Below are 19,582 nucleotides of genomic sequence, written 5' to 3' on the forward strand. Positions count from 1 at the left end.
GAGAGTGTGTGTGTGTCTGAGAGAGCTAGTGGCAAGAGGAGGATGTGAATCACCAGCAACAGGAAGACCACACCAATGAAAACCACCAGTGTGTTTGTGTGAAGGCCTTCTGTGGTTCCCGCAATGTAGGAAGAATAACTCGGCACACACAGTCTCACACACACGCAGTCTCACGTTTGCTGGAGGCTGCTGGAGATCCATTACTCTCACTGGCGGCGCTGCCCAGAGAAGAGGAGCTAAGGCTTGTGGGTAGGTTCTTCACGGGCAGTTTGGACGCAGCGGCGGCAGCCGAAGGCCGAGCAGGACCTAACCCCTGGTTGACGGATGGCTTTGGGTTAGAGGTCACCACAGTAGGCCCAGGCAATCCCGAGGGTCTGTCTGTGACACGTGGCTTGGGGATACCTGGGAAATGTAGGAAAGGACCAAAAGGGTTCATCAGTTTCAGGTATTGGGAGAAGTAGTCACGTCTGTATCAGTAAATGAATCAATGTCCATAATATTAATATGTCAGTACACTGAAAATTCTAACATAAGATATCAGTATCATATCAATTCAAAAGATCAGGGGCAGTATTTATAAGAATGCTGATTTAGGATCAGTTTTGCCTTTAAGATCAAAGCTTTCTCAGCATCTGCAGAACACATACATACTGACTAGTGGTTTGTGTGTATAAACATGCCCTACTAGAAGATAAATATGTATCTAGTGACACAGCTGAGCTAGCAGAGGAAGGATGAATAGGAGAGAGAGACAGAGAGAGCGAGACAGACACAGAGAGACAGACACAGAGAGACAGAGAGAGAGAGAGAGAGAGAGAGAGAGAGAGAGAGAGAGAGAGAGAGAGAGAGAGAGAGACAGGAGAGAGAGAGAGAGAGAGAGAGAGAGAGACAGGGAGAGAGAGAGAGGAGAGAGAGAGAGAGAGAGAGAGACAGGGAGAGAGGGAGAAACAGGGAGAGAGAGAGAGAGAGAGAGAGAGAGAGAGACAGGGAGAGACAGGGAGAGAGAGAGAGAGAGACAGGGAGAGAGAGAGAGAGAGAGAGACAGGGAGAGACAGAGAGACAGGGAGAGAGCGAACCCCCCCTGGCACTGCGTACATACAGAGAGGCGTGTAGAGAAGTGCCCATATCAGCACAAAGTAAGTAGACATACTGTAGGGTGGTGACATTGATGGATCAGCAAGTTTTAGACAAGCTCTCTCTCTCACACACACACAGGTTAGGGTGCAGAGATTTGGCTCCAGTGTGAGGTGAATGAGGTTTGTGACCTCCAGTCAAAGGTTCTGAAATAGAACAGGGTTGGTCTTTCACAGAGACAGGGGTTATGTTCCTATTGGCTGGCCCCTGTAGTGTTGCTGAATACCATGTAGTGACTGGGCCGCGTCTCCTTAACATAATAAACTGCGGTGACGCTAACAGCACTGTCTAATAACATGATATGAACTATCTGGATACATGGCTAGTCTTACACCTCAGAGCAGACCTGGGCCATGTTCAGTGGGCCACAACGTAACAACACATGTGGCGACACGTGCCTAGTTAAATAAAGGTTAAATTAAAAAAAATGTAAACACGGAAACTAAATTCTTAGTCTTATGGTACAAGTTAATTAAGTACTTTCCCGTTTCACTCTGTTTCAAATAGTTTCTACTAGCTGATATTGAACAGGACCCTGGATCATAAAGGCTATTCCAGATACTTTCAAATACTTGAGCTGCGTTTGGATTTAGCGCCCACACAAGATGAGTCACACGCACAACGCTAATACTTTCTGACATATTCATTTGACCAATGTCTGGTACAATGTCTGTCAATGACCCACGGAGCCTAATGCTGTAGTTTAAATTGACCCAGGTCTGGTAACCCCTGGGCTGTTCTCTAGGGGAGGGGGAGGGCTTGGTGGGGACTAACACATCCTCCTCCTCCACTCCTCCTTTCCTTTTTCTTTTTTCCAGTACTTAATCAAAACATGCTTCCCTATCAGTAGGAACACCTCCCCAAGGACCTATGGCTCTTTCCTTTTCACACCACTGCCCTGTGTGTGTGTGTGTGTGTGTGTGTGTGTGTGTGTGTGTGTGTGTGTGTGTGTGTGTGTGTGTGTGTGTGTGTGTGTGTGTGTGTGTGTGTGTGTGTGTGTGTGAGAGAGAGAGACAATAGCAGAGATGTTGTTTGTGCGTGTCAAAACTCAAGGATGTGTACATGTGTATCCAGGACAACGCCCTGAGTGGACCTGTGGGTTTCGCCACCGTCGGCTTTGCTCATCAGAGACAGGAAAGAGAGGAAGAGCACTGCTGTGTAGAGATTAGTAGTAGGATAACAATGATCTACTGTATGGTCAGTTTGACGGTTTCCCTCATGATGGTCAGGGTTAGGACTGGAGCAGGGCAAGCTGGTCCTGGATCTGTGTGTACAGGAAACGTCTAGCTCAAGCTGTTGGATAGTTCAGTAACACCACTGAATAGACCTCCTGTGTACCGTTTTAATTACTGCAGTACCACCAAAATAGCCCTTTGGTATACTGAGTGTATAATACAGTATGTATTAGCTGTCAAACATTAGGAACACCTTCCAAATATTGAGTTGCCCTTTTGCCCTCAGAACAGCCTCGATTCGTCCTCTACAGTACAAGGTGTTGAAAGTGTTTCACAGAGATGCTGGCCCATGTTGAGTCCAATGCTTCCCACAGTTGTGTCAAGTTGGCTGGATGTCCTTTGGGTGTTGGACCATTCTTGATACATACGAGAAAACTTTAGAGAGTGAAAAACCCAGCATCGCTGCAGTTCTTGATACAAACCAGTGTGCCTGGCACCTACTACGATACCCCGTTCAAAGGCACTTAAATATTTTGTCTTGCCCATTCACCCTCTGAATGGCACACATACACAATCCATGTCTCAAGGCTTAAAAATCCTTCTTCATCTACACTGATTGAAGTGGATTTAACAAGTGACATCAATAACGGATCATAGCTTTCACCTGGATTCACCTGGTCAGCCTACGTCATGGAAAGAGCATAATGTTTTGTACACTCAGTGTATAATTGAGAACTTATGTTGATTGCCTGAATGTCTTAGGAAGATACACATATACATGTTTATGTTACCTAGGCAACATTAGGAGTTGTGTGTTCACCTTGCGGTGAGTGTTTACAACAAGGTAAGAATGAACACAAGAACAAGCATGTCGTTGAACACAAGCATGTTGCCTCAGTAACCACATAAGACATTAGGCCAAGCACGCCTCCAACTCAATCATCAAGTTTGGAGACGACACAACAGTAGTGGGCTTGATTACCAACAACGACGAGACCGGTGAGGGCTCTGGGAGAGTGGTGCCAGCAAAATAACCTCTCACTCAACAAAACAAAAAGGAGATGACCGTGGACTTCAGGAAACAGCAGAGGGAGCACCCCCATATCCACATCGAATGGACCGCAGTGGAGAAGGTGGAAAGATTCAAGTTCCTGGGCGTACTCATCACTGACCAACTGAAATGGTCCACCCACACAGACAATGTGGTGAAGATAAGGCAACATCGCCTCTTCAACCTCAGGAGGCTGAAAAAAATTTGGCTTGGCACCTAAAATCCTCTCAAACTTTTACAGATGCAGAATTGAGAGCATCCTGTCAGGCTGTATCACCTCCTGGTACGGCAATGTTCTTTACACCAAACCAACTGGCAGTGTGGTGCCAGGACAACAACCTCTCCCTCAATGTGAGCAAGACAAAGGAGCTGATTGTGGACTACAGGAAAAGACGGGCTAAACAGGCCCCCATGAACATCGATGGGGCTGTAGTGGAGCGGGTCGAGTGTTTCAAGATCCTTGGTGTCCACATCACTAACAAACTATCATGGTCCAAACACACCAAGACAGTTGTGAAGAGGGCACGACAAAACCTTTTCCCCCTCAGGAGACTGAAAAGATTTGACATGAGTCCCCAGATCCTCAAAAAGTTCTACAGTTGCACCATCGAGAGCATCCTGACCGGTTGCATCACTGCCTGGTATGGAAACTGCTTGGCATCTGAACGTAAGGCGCTACAGAGGGTAGTGCAAATGGCCCAGTACATCCCTGGGGCCAAGCTTCCTGCAATCCAGGACCTATATAATAGGCGGTGTCAGAGGAAAGCCCATAAAATTGTCAGAGACTCCAGTCACCCAAGTTAGACTGTTTTCTCTGCTACCGCACGGCAAGCGGTACCGGAGCACCAAGTCTAGGACCAAAAGGCTCCTCAACAGCTTCTACCCCCAAGCCATAAGACTGCTGAACAATTAATCAAATGGCCACCGGACTATTACATTGAACCCCCCCTACCCGTTGTCTACCTACCCGTTCCAAGTGGAAAAACACTCTACTTTCTTTTTTCAGACAGAAATAACACCATTCTCCATTCACTGTCATTTACAACTTGATAAGAGCTATTTATAAGAGCTAGGTAAATGAGTCATCCGTTTGGGTCAGGGGATTGTAAATATAAATGACTTGTTTTAGATCTATTTTACATTATATTCGCTGGAGACAAACGTTAAACCAGTCACTTGGCAGCAACCTGAAGCATTATCAACAAATCAACTTTCCCACAGTTAAGTTTATGAAATGCTTTGGCATTATTCCGAATTTTAATTGTACCGCATTTTAACTCGCAGGGATGGTTACTCTCGAATGTCTTAATTATAGGCTACCCCGACTTTCTCTGTTTTCTATTTCTATCATGTTAAATATTAGCCACTATCAGTATCTGTCACGTTCGTCATAATAATGATGGTCGGACCAAGGCGCAGCGTGAGTAGCATTCCACATAATTTACTATAAAGTGAAGCTTTATGCAAATACAAAAAACAAATAAAGAATAAACGAACCGTGACTACAATTTAAAGCAAACAAGCAACTAAACATAAACAAACAATACCCCATAACCCACAGGTGGAAAGAATTCTACTTAAGTATGATCCCCAATTAGAGACAATGATTACCAGCTGCCTCTAATTGGGAATCATACAAATCACCAACATAAAAATCAAACCTAGAACCCCACATAGAAAATATAAACTAGAACAAACCCCTAGTCATGTCCTGACCTACTCTACCATAGAAAATAAAGGCTTTCTATGGTCAGGACGTGACAGTATCGACCGTCAGTAGACCTAATAACCACACATATTCAACCGCCAATTTACTGTTAGTTCCCTTCAGGTGGTATAGTCTATATTATCATTCCATTTAATTCCATTGTTTAGTTTACATTCATTTTCTTCCTCTGTAAACGCCGTCACGTCCGTATGGTTGCTGAGGATCATTAGATTCAGTTGATCAAATTTATGAATATTTTTTTTACATGTAGGCTAAGTAAACTGTTATGGAGTGGAGTGCAGGCCAAGCCGTAACAGTTAGAACCGGATGGTTAGTGGAGGCTATAGGTGAGGGTATAGCCTACTATTGTACATTATTCTCCCTGTTATAACTCTATGGACACTAATCATGCAACATTACCATGGGTTGACAAACTGAAGGTGGCAATTTTCAGGATGAATCAAACCACAGTATTTTTGATTAAAGGCTCTCCAAACCTGTTTTATGACTCAAATACTTTCTTAACCCTAAATAATTGACAAAATCAGACTATTTTTAAAATCTGCCAATTGGTGCTAAAACGGGGTGGCAGGTAGCCTAACGATTAAGAGCGTTGGGCCATTAACCGAAAGGTCGCTGGTTCAAGTCCCCGTCCAGACTATGTGAAAAATCTGCCGACGTGCCATTGAGCAAGGCACTTAACCCTAATTGCTCCTGTAAGTCACTCTGGATAAAAGCGTCTGCTGAATGACTAAAATGTAAATGTAAAACAGAGATGAAAATACATTCAATTTGGATGGCTTTCTTTCATTGTTCCCTAATATTCTGAACCTGTTCTCTCCATATAGTCTAGTGAGTTGGTCAACAGAATTCTAAATCAAAAGATACACCGTATTTAAAGGGATGGCTTAAGATAAATGTACTGAAACCCCCATTGAATGAAAATGCCACGAGAAAATCTGTTGGCCAGCAAGTGGGAGGCTTTTCAGCGGTTGAAGAAAATGTATTCAGCCACACCTGCAGAGCGCGTTGTGTGTGAATACCAAACACTGAGAAGTGCATAGGAAAGGCGTACATTTTCTACATCTGAAGACTAGATGGAAGACAACATGTTGATGTCTCGCGTAACTAAGACTACGTCCCAAAAGACAGCCTATTCCCTATGTAGTGGACTACTTTTTACCAGGGCTCATATGGCTTTTGTCAAAAGCAGTGCACTATATAGGGAATAGGGTGGCATTTGGGACTTACTCCCAATGACCCTCGTCACGCTAACAGTAGTCTCAATTTCCTCACACAAGAAAAGCCTTTTGTGTGTATGGGGACCAAGAGAACCAAACATTAGATCCAACCCCTCTGGCAGAAGGAAGAGAGGACCCGAAAAAAGGAAGGAGAGAAAGACCCAAAAAGAGAGAGCGAGAGAGAGAGAGAGAGAGAGGGTTGCATATGCTTTTCAACTTCCTCTGAGGACACACAGAGGGAAGTTAGAGTAAAATTAGATCGCAGACACGCATGGTCACACGCACAGCACACAGTCAGTCTCCCATTTTAAATGGCTTGTAAAAGATGCAGTAGGTTACATGTGGTGAGGGAACATGATGAGAGAGAGAGTGAGATGAAAATAGAGAGAGAGCAAGTTATCTTATGTAACTCTGCGCAGAACTGAGACAGACCCAAGCAAAAACACACTGGAGATCGACACACACACACTCTTGCGCAGCTAACCTTGTGAGGACATACAATTCAGTCCCATTCAAAATCCTATTTTCCTTAACCCCTAACCCGTACCTTAACCCTAAACCTAACACTAGCTCCTAACCCTAAAACTAACCATAGCTCCTAACCCTAATTCTAACTAGAGGTCGACCGATTATGATTTTTCAACGCCGATACACATACATACATATATATATATATATATATATATAAAAATATATTATAATAATTTAAAAAAATAAAAAATAAAAATATTCGGTATTGGCTTTTTTGGCCCTCCATTAATCGGTATCGGCGTTTAAAAATCATTTAGTCATAATCAGACATTTAGTCTCAAATCAATTATGAAACATGTTCAATTTGGTTTAAATAATGCAAAAACAGTGTTTGAGAAGAAAATATGTGCCATGTAAAAAAGCTAAAGTTTAAGTTCCTTGCTCAGAACATGGGAACATATGAAAGCTGGTGGTTCCTATTAACATGAGCCTTCAATATTCCCAGTTAAGAAGTTTAAGGTTGTAGTTATTATAGGAATTATAGGACTATTTCTCTCTATACCATTTGTATTTCATATACCTTTGACTATTGGATGTTCTTAAAGGCACTATTGTATTGCCAGCCTAATCTCGGGAGTTTATAGGCTTGAAGTCATAAACAGCGCTGTGCTTGAAGCATTGCGAAGAGCTGCTGGCAAACACAAGAAAGTGCTGTTTGAATGAATGCTTATGAGCCTGCTGCTGCATACCACCGCTCAGTCAGACTGCTCTATCAAATATCAAATCATATACTTAATTATAATAAACACACAGAAATACAAGCCTTAGGTCATTAATAGTCAAATCCGGAAACTATCACTTCAAAAACAAAACGTTTATTCTTTCAGTGAAATACGGAACCGTTCCGTATTTTATCGAACGGGTGGCATCTCTAAGTCTAAATATTGGTGTTACATTGCGCGACCTTCAATGTCATGTCATAATTATGTAAAATTCTGGCAAATTAATTACGGTCTTTGTTAGGAAGAAATGGTCTTCACACAGTTCGCAACGAGCCAGGCGGCCCAAACTGCTGCATATACCCTCACTCTGCTTGCACAGAACGCAAGAGAAGTGACAATTTCCATAGTTAATATTGCCTGGTAACATGAATTTCTTTTAACTAAATATGCAGGTTTAAAAATATATACTTGTGTATAAGGCATTGATGTTTATGGTTAGGTACATTGGTGCAACGACAGTGCTTTTTTCGCAAATGCGCTTGTTAAATCAACACCCGTTTGGCAAAGTTGGCTGTGATTCGATAATAGATTAACAGGCACCGCATTGATTATTTGCAACGCAGGACAAGCTAGTTAAACTAGTAATACCATCAACCATATGTAGTTAACTAGTGATTATGTTAAGGTTGATTGTTTTTTATAAGATAAGTTTAATGCTAGCTAGCAACTTACCTTGGCTCCTTGCAGCCACAAGGTCCTTTTGATGCTGCACTCGCGTAACAGGTGCTCAGCCTGCCACTCAGTCTTCTCATGGAGTGCAATGTAATCGGCCATAATCGGTGTCCAAAAATGCCGATTACCGATTGTTATGAAAACTTGAAATCGGCCATGCCGATTAATCAGTCGACCTTTAATTCTAACCCTAACACTAATTCTAACCTTAACCCTAAACCCCATAGAAATAGCATTTGACCTCGTGGGAACTAACAAAATGTCCCCAATTAGTCAAATTTTTGTTTGTTTACTATTCTTGGGGGGACTTCTGGTTATACACGTACACACACAATCTCTGTTGCTCCATTTGTTTGTTTCTGTCTGATTGTCTTGTTCTGATTGTATGTATGTGTGTGTGTGTGTGTGTGTGTGTGTGTGTGTGTGTGTGTGAGTGCGTATGGAGCGTGCGTGTGTGTGATACGTACGAGTGTGTGTCTTGTTTACCCAAACCAGAGTGTGTGTTTAAGTGCCCTCATCTCTGCAGCAGCAGGAAATGAGCAGGCTGACACTGCAGAACTGAGAATGCCTTTCACATTCCACTACACCTCGCACGCACGCACGCACGCACACACGCACGCACGCACGCACGAACACACGCACCCACAGTTTCAAGTCTCTACACACACAGCAATGTCTGTTCTCTACACTTTGTCATTTATACACTTTATCAAGTTGCTGACAGATAGAAAGGCGTGTGTGTGTGTGTGTGTGTGTGTGTGTGTGTGTGTGTGTGTGTGTGTAGTCACCAGCTGGCTGACTTGGTCGTCCTCTCGGTGGAGACACACTCCCAGTGGTCTGGCTGTCCTTCCCCGTCGTAGGAGGAGCGGGAGGGGGCAGCCTGGAGCCAAAACTCCCTCCTTCTGGAGCTGGAGAGGTGGGAGACAGGGAGGGTCCCCCGGTGTTGCTCGCTCCCCCGGCCCCCCTGCCCTTGACCTGGGGCAGCTGCCTGACCGATGAGGGCCCCAGCTTGGAGGAGACCTTCTGCAGAAAGAGCTGTCGTTTAGTTACCGCGTCCCAGCCCATTGGGCCCAGCTCGGAGCTGCGCACCGAGACCATGGTGTTGGCCATTCCAGAGTCGTAGGCAGAAATGTGGAAGTAGACGCACACAGGCAGGAGGAGTGAGAAGGAGGGGGAGGAGAGAGAGAGAGAGAGAGAGAGAGAGAGGAAATAGGAGTAGGCTGGAACTCTGAGGTAAAAAAGTTGCTATTGTACTACATTCCCTCTGGGATTCACTGCAGGGACCAGTTTCTCTCTCCCTCTTTATTCCCTCCCTCTTTATTTCCTCCCCCTCTTTCGTCTTCTGTAAACACAGGGCACATATGGAGTGAGTTTGCCGGAGAGTTGTCAAAGAAAAGACTTGACTACTATAAATGTTCAGACTATTCTTACGCTGTTCCGAACAGTTTGACAAATGGCTTTTGCCTTCATATGAGAAGTGTCTGAGAAACAAATCTGTTTCAAACTGAGAATAGAATGTGGCGGAATATTCAACAACCGACGTGTCACACACACACACACACACACACACACGTCAAGACATTCCAACAAAAAAAATGGACTCGCTGCATTTTATGTTGTCATTCAACAGAACCCCAAAACTGTGTTCAATGTTCAGCAGTATACTGCAGTGAATGATACAGTTTACTGCAGTGAATGATACAGTTTACTGCAGTGAATGATACAGTTTACATGTAAACCCAAAGCCCTCCTTTAGCCATGGATTACTTAAGCCTGAATAACACCATAGTTAAATCATGTGATGACATGCTCGCAGCCAGACTTGCCTGAGGAACTATTCAATCACGCCACTCACAAACACAGGAAGAGTTGAAACCTGTCAAAGGTTTTAAAGGCAAAATACCAACAACAAACCACTCCCTCACCTAAAACCACTGCTCCCACCGTTTAGAGATGAAACCAGCCTTGGGCTTGGTCTATACACGCGTCATATCATCCTGATAAAGTACAGTATGTTCCTGGTGACTGGAAATCTCAGTCAGTTCACTAACAGGCCCTGTTGTGGATACTAAAAATACATCCTTCCTAACTTCTTGGAGGAAGTCACTGATCTGGCCAAGTTGAATTGGGTGAGGGCAGTCTGGTGTGTGGTCTTATATCATGTGACATGCAGATCAGTGATTACATCAAGGAAGAGAGGGAGGAACGAATGAAAGATTTTCAAACTATTCAAACAGGGCCGAAAATAGAACAACCCCCCCCTCACACACACACACACACACACACACACACACACACACACACACACACACACACACACACACACACACACACACACACACACACACAGTGTGGGCTACTTACTGTGCCGTTGCTTCTCCTTTGTTCTACAGGTGTCTCACCCCCTGCTCCCTCTGTGGTGTCCTCTGTAGTACCCTCCTCTTCTCCATTTGGGAGACCCTCCACAGGGGTCCTCTGGTGCCCGTCCACAGCCAACTCTGAACCCAGAGAGCTGCTGGAGGTGGAGCGAATGCCATTGGCTAAAGTGTCCTTCCTCCTCTTCTCGGATTGGTTAGAGACTCTGGGCTCTGCGTTTTGATTGGGTCTGGGTTTGGAGCTCTGCTTCAGAGAAGCTACTTTGGTTTGACACAAAGACGACCTTTGCCTTTTGACTCCGTCTGGGGCTTTCTTTTCATTGGCCGGAGCAGTTTTTCCCTGCGTCTGATTGGCTGTTCTGGTTGTAGAGGCGGGCCTGGACATGACCTTAGACTTGACGTTCTTCAGGTCGGGTTTGGGGAACCTCTTGACGTCGGTCCTACCAGGTTTGGATGTCGTGGTGACCGCTGTCTTGGCGATGGTGGCGTTCGGTTTGACCCGAGTTGCACACGGGTGTTCCTTGGTCTTGTGGAAGCCGGGGCTCGCACCTTTGGACCCTTTGTTTGGAGACTGGGGAACGGTAAAGGGGGGCACTGCCAAATCCACACCCTTGGAGACTAGTACTGAGGTGGAGGTCTGGGAGAATACAGTGAAGCCTTCAGAACCTGGAGACACTATAGTCTCACTGAGAAGAACCTCTAGAGCCACACCAGGCTCGGTGTCCGCTGCCTCCACCATGGGGAGAATATCCAGAGTGCAGGCCTCCTCGGGCAGATCCACCCCCACCTGAAGCGCCTCTCTATCGGGCAGATCTGGTGAGCTGTTAGCCCCGGTCTGGAGGTTCTGGAGTTCCATGGTGACGGTCCCAGCATGAGGACTCTTCCTCCCCTCGAGGCCCTTACAGAGGTCAGGCAATGGGGCGGAGTGTGGAGCCTGGATGGGAGCCGTGGTGGAGGGGGAGGCCGTGTCCGAGTCCTCCAGGATGGACACCCCGCTGCTGGGGAGCCGCTCCGAGTCGCTCAGGCTGATTCTCCTCATCACCATGTCCGAGCTCACCGACAGGAACGACGCTTCCTCATCATCTTCAACATCATCATCGTCACCGGGGATCTCCGTGGCCGCCGAGTCCGGAGAAGAGTCCCTTCTCCCACCGCTGTTGCTCGCCACACTGCTAACGTTGTCATGGAGATCGCCTTGGCTACCGTTGCTACGCTCTCGTATCCCAGCAATGCTCATGGCGAGGGTCTGGTTGTCGTTCCAGGAGTCCTCATCAGCGTCCACGTAGACGGACACAGAGTTGTCGTTGGATTCCGAGAACTCTGTCTGAGGCAGTTCGCCAGCGGGTGAGATAGCGGCCATTTTGATTTGGGTCGACATCACGCATTCCATGTCGACGTCCAGGCTGCTCAGACTCTGCAGGGAGTCTGGGGAGGAAGAGGAGGAGGAAGAGGAGACAGGAAAGGCATTGCCATTTTGGTCGCCGGTACGAAGGAGGGGGAGCCTCATTCCGGAGCCGTTCATGCCCCCGACGGGGACGCGTTCCCCGGGCTGAGACACACTCATCTCTGGTCTCCGGGAGTGTGTGGGGAAAGCTAATGTCGCTAACTGCTAAAGACCTCAAAACAAGGTCAAACCACGGAGAACTCCATACTTACAACTGTTTATATATGTGGGGAGACGTCTACTGAGCAAGGTGTTTCATTGATTAAAGCTGACTCAGATCAACGCAATACCAGTGATAAGTAGTCAGCAGTCCCTATAGGCCTAGGAGCCACTGAGAGTCACTGAGAGGTAGATATTGAAGTGCACTTTTGGACAAGTGAGGAAGTGAGGAGTGGTCCCATTCTAAGGCCCCTTCAGCTGACCCTTTAGTTCAGTCACTGGAGTGGAGTCCATACTCTTCAGAGCTCCTCCTCTGAAAACCTCTGGAAAACACAACGACAAGGAAACACAGGCATTAATATCATCACAATAAGCAATTTATTATCTCCAATGCTGAAAATACATTATTTGACAGTGTCTACGATATGAACATAACAGTATCATAAAACAGAGACTGAAAGACAGCGAGACAGAGAGACAGACAGAGACAAAAAAATAGACAGCGCGACAGAGAGAACTCTGCTGCCCTCTGTTGGTCAAACACAGGAAGTGATTAAACTGGATATTACACCACAAAAAAATTGCACCACAACACAAAACATTTCAACAAAAGCACACAGTGTACCAACATAACCTAATTAGTTATGATGTGGAAACTCATGTAATGCTTGAATCCCAAATTCAAAAACCTTTCGTCTTGGAAGGACTTTCAAACAACTGATACCCTGCCGTTCATACAGTAGATGGCATTACAATACGCAGGAAGCCATCATAGTTTCCACTAAAAGTCATTCATATGGAGTTAAGAATCTGTTGCCATTCAAACCAATAAGGTCAACCATCTTAGGATGAAATATTGTCCGTAATTAATGAAACTGGCTTTGATACTAATTACCAAGGGGAAAATAAAGACGCAAGTTGGTCTCTGTAGTATTGACAGGGAGGTGTGAGCACTACAAAGAGCCTCACCATAACCGTTCCAGAAATGTCCTTTCATAAAAGCTACAAACAATAGCTCTGTTGAAGTTTAGGCAATGTTAGAAAGGCCATAGACTTACAGTAGAGTGCATCCCAATGGCACCCTATTCCCCTTTTAGTGCACTACTTTTTAGCAGGCCCCATAGGGCTCTCAAAGGTAGTGGTGTAGGGAAGTGTTTCCCAACTCCAGTACCCCTAACAGGACACATTTCTGCTGTAGCCCAGGACAACCACATCTGATTCAACGTGTCAACCAATCATCAAGCCCTCAATGAGCTGAACCAGGTGAGTTTGTCTGGGGGACTACAACAAACATGTGTGCTGTTTAGGGTACTGGAGGACTGGAGTTGGGGAAAACTGCTATAGTGCCGTTTGGGACGTGCCCACAACTCTACAGTACAAGGGTGAATGCAGAGACTAAACTGAATTAAGTGGAGAAACAGAAAAGATCAGGGTGGCATTCATTAGGCACCAAACATCAGAAAACAGACTGAAACATGGCAGGGCGGCCTGAACTTGTCCAATAAGAAACACTTGTTTTTTTGTTGAATGAACACACCCCAGATCTTGTGCACATGATAACGATGAAGGGGAAAGTGTTCGCTTGCTGAGATACTGAAACACCAGATGGAGTCACTATGCTTTTTCCACGTAAACAACAGATATGCAGCAGGTTCCTGAGAGGGAAAGATCCGGAGAGAGAGAGAGAGAGGAACCTCCATTTACCTAGCAGTCCTCTGGGAACACGATGCGAGAGCTTGGTCTAAACGAGGAACAAACTGCAGCTCCATATCCAAAAACTAAGACAGATAGCTTGTGGTATACAGGCTAAAAGAATCCCACCTGCCTGCCTGTCAGAGTGTGTGTGTTAATCTGGGTCAGAGTGAGAATGAGAGGGGCTATTAAAAAGGATGAGTTTTATTTTCATATCCAGGACAGTGCTTCACCAATGAATGGCCCAGTGACAATAGGAAGCCTATAGAGACTGAGCTCACTACTACACCTAGACAACAGTGAGAGTAACCGATAGTACTGCCTTACCTAGCGTGTTCTCGATAAAACTCTACCCCTATTCACTCCAACAACAACCTACTGCACACTCAAAAAATCATCAACCAACCCAATACTTGTCAGGTTGACATGGTATGTGATTAGTTCTTAAAGCTGCAATATGTAACTTTTTGGGCGACCTGACCAAATTCACATAGAAATGTAATTTATAGATCGGTCATTCGCATCGAAGTCGAAGCGGTAGATGTGTTCTATGTGTGGTATTTCTATGCTTCCCGGATTTAAGTTTAGTCTTTTACTTTTGTACACCAGCTTCAAAACAGCTGAAAATACAATATTTTTGGTTATTGAAAATAAGACTCTCTACACTACACTTTTTTTTTTGTCACATAAATTGAAATTAAGCAAATTTTGTAATTATAGCAACCAGGAAATGGCAGAGCTATTTCTGCATAGTGCATCTTTAACTGACTTGCCTGAATGAATATAGGTTGAATAAATAAGATTCAGGAAGCCATTCAAATGCACAGTGATGGCATTAACCACTTCATTCAGCAGGCTAATAGGTTCTTCTAAATGCCATCACTTTAATGTCATGCCATCACGGTTAATCTGATGTGGGACGCAGGTAGCAGTAAGTGAAGACTGCATTCACTGCATTGTTATCCAGTCAGTGACCATGTCTAACCATGTATCCTGTTCCCTCTGCTGTTCTGAGTTGTGTTACTGGTGTTGTGGTGACTCTTCCCTCTGCTGTTCTGAGTTGTGTTACTGGTGTTGTGGTGACTCTTCCCTCTGCTGTTCTGAGTTGTGTTACTGGTGTTGTGGTGACTCTTCCCTCTGCTGTTCTGAGTTGTGTTACTGGTGTTGTGGTGACTCTTCCCTCTGCTGTTCTGAGTTGTGTTACTGGTGTTGTGGTGACTCTTCCCTCTGCTGTTCTGAGTTGTTACTGGTGTTGTGGTGACTCTTCCCTCTGCTGTTCTGAGTTGTGTTACTGGTGTTGTGGTGACTCTTCCCTCTGCTGTTCTGAGTTGTTACTGGTGTTGTGGTGACTCTTCCCTCTGCTGTTCTGAGTTGTGTTACTGGTGTTGTGGTGACTCTTCCCTCTGCTGTTCTGAGTTGTGTTACTGGTGTGGTGGTGACTCTTCCCTCTGCTGTTCTGAGTTGTGTTACTGGTGTTGTGGTGACTCTTCCCTCTGCTGTTCTGAGTTGTGTTACTGGTGTGGTGGTGACTCTTCCCTCTGCTGTTCTGAGTTGTGTTACTGGTGTGGTGGTGACTCATCCCCGTGCCATGGAGTGTGACCCTGTCTCATTGCTAATGCATGAGTTAGGGCTGGGCGGGCGACTGCAGACCTGAGTGTGTATCACACTGGCCTTATCAAACATGCATTAGCCCTCTGCAGTTGTGGGAACGCTAGCTGACAGGTGAGCTGGTACACCTGAGACAGAGTCCATTATAGAGCCACTGCCCTTTGGTATTTACCTCAATACAGAACAGGTCACCTGAGAGTGAGGGAGGTACCACTGTAGCATTGTACAGCTCTGCCATGCTGGGAGGGGGTTAAAGGGTTGTTAGAGCTGAGCTTTAATGTCAAGAGAATTGTGTGTTTCCTATGACAAGAGTGTTTTGACGGCTTCATGAATGCTACATTAAGGTTTGTTTATCGTCATGGTGTACAACATTGTCAGCTAAGAGCTGATGTGCAATCGATCTAAATAAATAAACAATCATTAAATAAAGAAATGAATCATGTGACATGGTGTGATACATGTCTGTGTGTAGGGAGGGAGCATCAGTCGGTCACAGCCAGGTAACAGACTCAGGAGCCTTGGTCAGGGACAGACAGGTCTGGACCCCGAGCAATGATGACTGGTCTCTGTAGCCGGGTAGCTATGCTCACCGTACGGCGACAATTGTCCAAAGTAACCTTGTAGTACTCCCGAGCAGCTGCACTCGTCCTCTGTCATCTCAGGTGTCTTCTCTTGGCTCTTGCTTCGGGCTTCTCCGCTCAACCTTGAACTCAAAACATCCAGCTAGCCAGCTGCTAATTAGCTAGCTAGCCAGCCAGCCAGCCAGCCAAACCAACCATCCATCCATCCACCTGACTTGTTTGACAGTTTTGTCGTAAAACTGTACAAGCGTGAACAAGCATTTAAACTCCGCCTGAATAATGCCCATCATTCACCTTGTACGGTGACAATAACGCCCTTTTTGCTGTATACTTTGGAAGTATTGGAATTAGGCCAAGACACTTGCTGTAGGCTGACTGTTTCTTAAACAGAAAAAATATATATATATATTTTTGACCTGTAAACAGATCGTTTGAAATCAATAAAATGTTTTGCATTTACTTTCTCTGAACTCAAATATGCTGCACTGCCCACAAATTCTTAAATATTGGTTTTCTCTGATTTTTAAAAAACTACAATAGGCCTACTTACAGTGGTAGCCTACACACTTCAATGCAAAAGATCAACTGTCCGTTCACCTGTACGGTATAAACCGCGCTTCCTTTCGGATGCATGGAGCAAAAACGTTAAATTAGAATATCTAATAGGCCCAATTAAATTAGAGATGCGCGTGGTAATTTGTTGTACGGCTACTTCGGGACTCATCATGGTCAGAGAAGGTGAGGAATTTATTCTGCAATGGTTATGACATGTATTGTTTGTACTCTACTCAATGAATTTTACATCACAGTAGGCCATTCAGACGTAGTCTACAAACGTACAAAAGGTGAACCGCGTGTTCTAGCACTTCGGATTGGCTTGCATAGAGCAAAATACTTAGAAAAGCTACTGGTATTTTTATTTACTACTGTGAAAGTCCAATTAAAAGAGACGAATGGTAGCCTATCCTAACTTGTTGTTGGCCTATTGGCTATTTCGCGACTATTGAAACCATCAAAGTCAGAAAAGATGAGGAATTTATTCGGCAATGATCATGGAAATGACAGATTGCGAATTATTTTAGAATGCAAAGATAAAATAAATCGATTCTCTTTCATCTCACTAACATCCATTAATTGCATCGTTATTATATTTAGCTACCTGTTTTTTTGTTATGAATAAGTCATCATATATTCATGCACAAGGCTACTAGGTTACTTTTGTATATTTGCAATACAAAACTTTAACCACTACAAACTGTGCATAAGCATGGTCTAAAGTTTGTGGAGGGATAAGCACAATCTCACGTCAAGTTCAGTTTTTATAAATGCCTACTTGGTGTACACATGTTTTGGGGCATATTTTGTGCACACAGAACATTTATAAAATGAGGCCCCTGGGGAGTATGAATTTGAGCAAGCTTACTTACTTAACAGGTTGTCATGCCGACCGCACTAAAGTGCACTGTTAGAGTTGGCACCATAGTGTGAAAGACCCACCTAGTTCAAGTAGAGTGGGCCGCCAAGAAAGAGACTACAGCCCTCTACAATGTACGAGCCAATAGGTCCTTACATATCACTGGATCAACTCCATTTAGTAACAGTGACACCCACACTCCAATCCTCCCATCTCTACACACTGGCCTATACATGATCATTACAATTAAGGAAACAGCGAGTGGCATGTTTGGTCAAAAGGCTCTTGAACGGAGTCAGAGTCCCAAACAGTACCCTATTCCCTATATAGTGCACTACTTTTGACCAGAGTCCCATGGGTAACCCTATGCGATCCTGTCAAAAGTAGCGCACTTAGGGAATAGTGTGCCATGTGGGACTCCGACTGACATTCTGGGATTCAGTCAGAGCTGCGCTCCCCACATCTAAGAGTTTAGATGAACGTGTCCGTTCACGTTACGCTCTTATGTCTTTGTCCCCCAGGGGGTTATGGGTAAATGTACACGCCTGGTGATTGTTGGAAGGGGGAGGGAGACCCTGGCACGCTTTAGTGCACGCCTGTCGAGTACTATAAAGAGAGGGAGGGGATGGAGATGTGGAGGGGAAGTTGAGAGATTCAGAGGTTTAAAAAGGCTCTACTGAACTATTAGCCTAGAACTCATAACCTAACTAGGGAAGAAAACTAGAAAGGTACGCAAGCCAACTTCAGATTGAGACAACATGACAGACTTAGCAGAGGTAGCATCAACATGACAGACTTAGCAGAGGTAGCATCAACATGACAGACTTAGCAGAGGTAGCATCAACATGACAGACTTAGCAGAGGTAGCATCAACATGACAGACTTAGCAGAGGTAGCATCAACATGACAGACTTAGCAGAGGTGAGCATCAACATGACAGACTTAGCAGAGGTAGCATCAACATGACAGACTTAGCAGAGGTAGCATCAACATGACAGACTTAGCAGAGGTAGCATCAACACGACAGACTTAGCAGAGGTAGCATCAACATGACAGACTTAGCAGAGGTAGCATCAACATGACAGACTTAGCAGAGGTAGCATCAACATGACAGACTTAGCAGAGGTAGCATCAACATGACAGACTTAGCAGAGGTAGCATCAACATGACAGACTTAGCAGAGGTAGCATCAACATGACAGACTTAGCAGAGGTAGCATCAACATGACAGACTTAGCAGAGGTAGCATCAACAACAAGATAAAAGATCATCTTTAAGTGTCAATAGGAGATTGGGTATCAAAAACAGACACTAAGTTGCCGTGCGCAAACACACACACACACACACAGCCTAGATGGACAGTGATGATGATTGGTAAGGGATTGAGAGTGAGGGTTTTAAAAACTAACCATTAGATCATGTTGGTAGTGGGGGAAGTGCAAGTCTCTCTCTCTCCATCTCGCCCTGTTCCGGAACACAGCAGAGCTGCTGATGGATGACCACTCATCCGGAACAACAAGGAACTCCCAGAGAGAGATGAGACTGTGGGCCACACACGGTCTTCCTGTCTGGCTGCTGCAGTCTAATCATGTACATTTTACACTTTATCCACAACTGGTATTATAGTGGAGCAAGAGTTCACTAACCAGGAAGTAACCTTTAACGTGATTAGTTTAATTTGGCTATTGGTCAAATGGCAATAACGGAGTACATTGAAAACCAACTCCAGCACACTTGACGATCTTGATGCTCCACACACAGATTTAATCAATGGCTATACCAACGACTGGTCAATTGACCTCCATCAATAATAGATTATAACACAGGCTAAAGTTACAGATCAATAATAGACTATAACAAGCCTCCCGAGTGGCGCAGTGGTCTAAGGCACTGCATCGCAGTGCTAGCTGTTACACGAGATTCTGGGTTCGAGTCCAGGCTCGAATCCCAGCCAACCGCGACCGGGAGGCCCATGGAGCGGCGCACAATTGGCCCAGCGTCGTCCGGGTTAGGGGAGGGTTTGGCCGGCAGGGATATCTTTGTCTCATCGCGCACTAGCGACTCCTGTGGCGGGCC

The 19,582-nt window shown here is 45.0% G+C and overlaps 1 protein-coding gene across 3 annotated transcripts in view; it reads right to left on the minus strand.

Moving 5' to 3' along the window:
- LOC106602190 (microtubule-associated tumor suppressor 1 homolog) overlaps positions 1 to 19,582 on the minus strand; it is an 83,611-nt gene that overhangs the window by 44,216 nt on the left and 19,813 nt on the right. For all 3 annotated transcript variants that reach the window (XM_045716428.1, XM_045716427.1, XM_045716429.1), the window contains 3 exons: positions 10,599 to 12,535; positions 9,023 to 9,257; positions 175 to 402 (listed from right to left, as the gene is read on the minus strand). In XM_045716428.1, coding sequence (XP_045572384.1) covers positions 175 to 402; positions 9,023 to 9,257; positions 10,599 to 12,173 — 2,038 coding nt within the window. In that variant the 5' untranslated portion in view covers positions 12,174 to 12,535. The remainder of the gene's footprint in view (positions 1 to 174; positions 403 to 9,022; positions 9,258 to 10,598; positions 12,536 to 19,582) is intronic.

This window comes from Salmo salar, chromosome ssa04, assembly GCF_905237065.1.
Source record: "Salmo salar chromosome ssa04, Ssal_v3.1, whole genome shotgun sequence".
Taxonomy (NCBI): domain Eukaryota; kingdom Metazoa; phylum Chordata; class Actinopteri; order Salmoniformes; family Salmonidae; genus Salmo; species Salmo salar.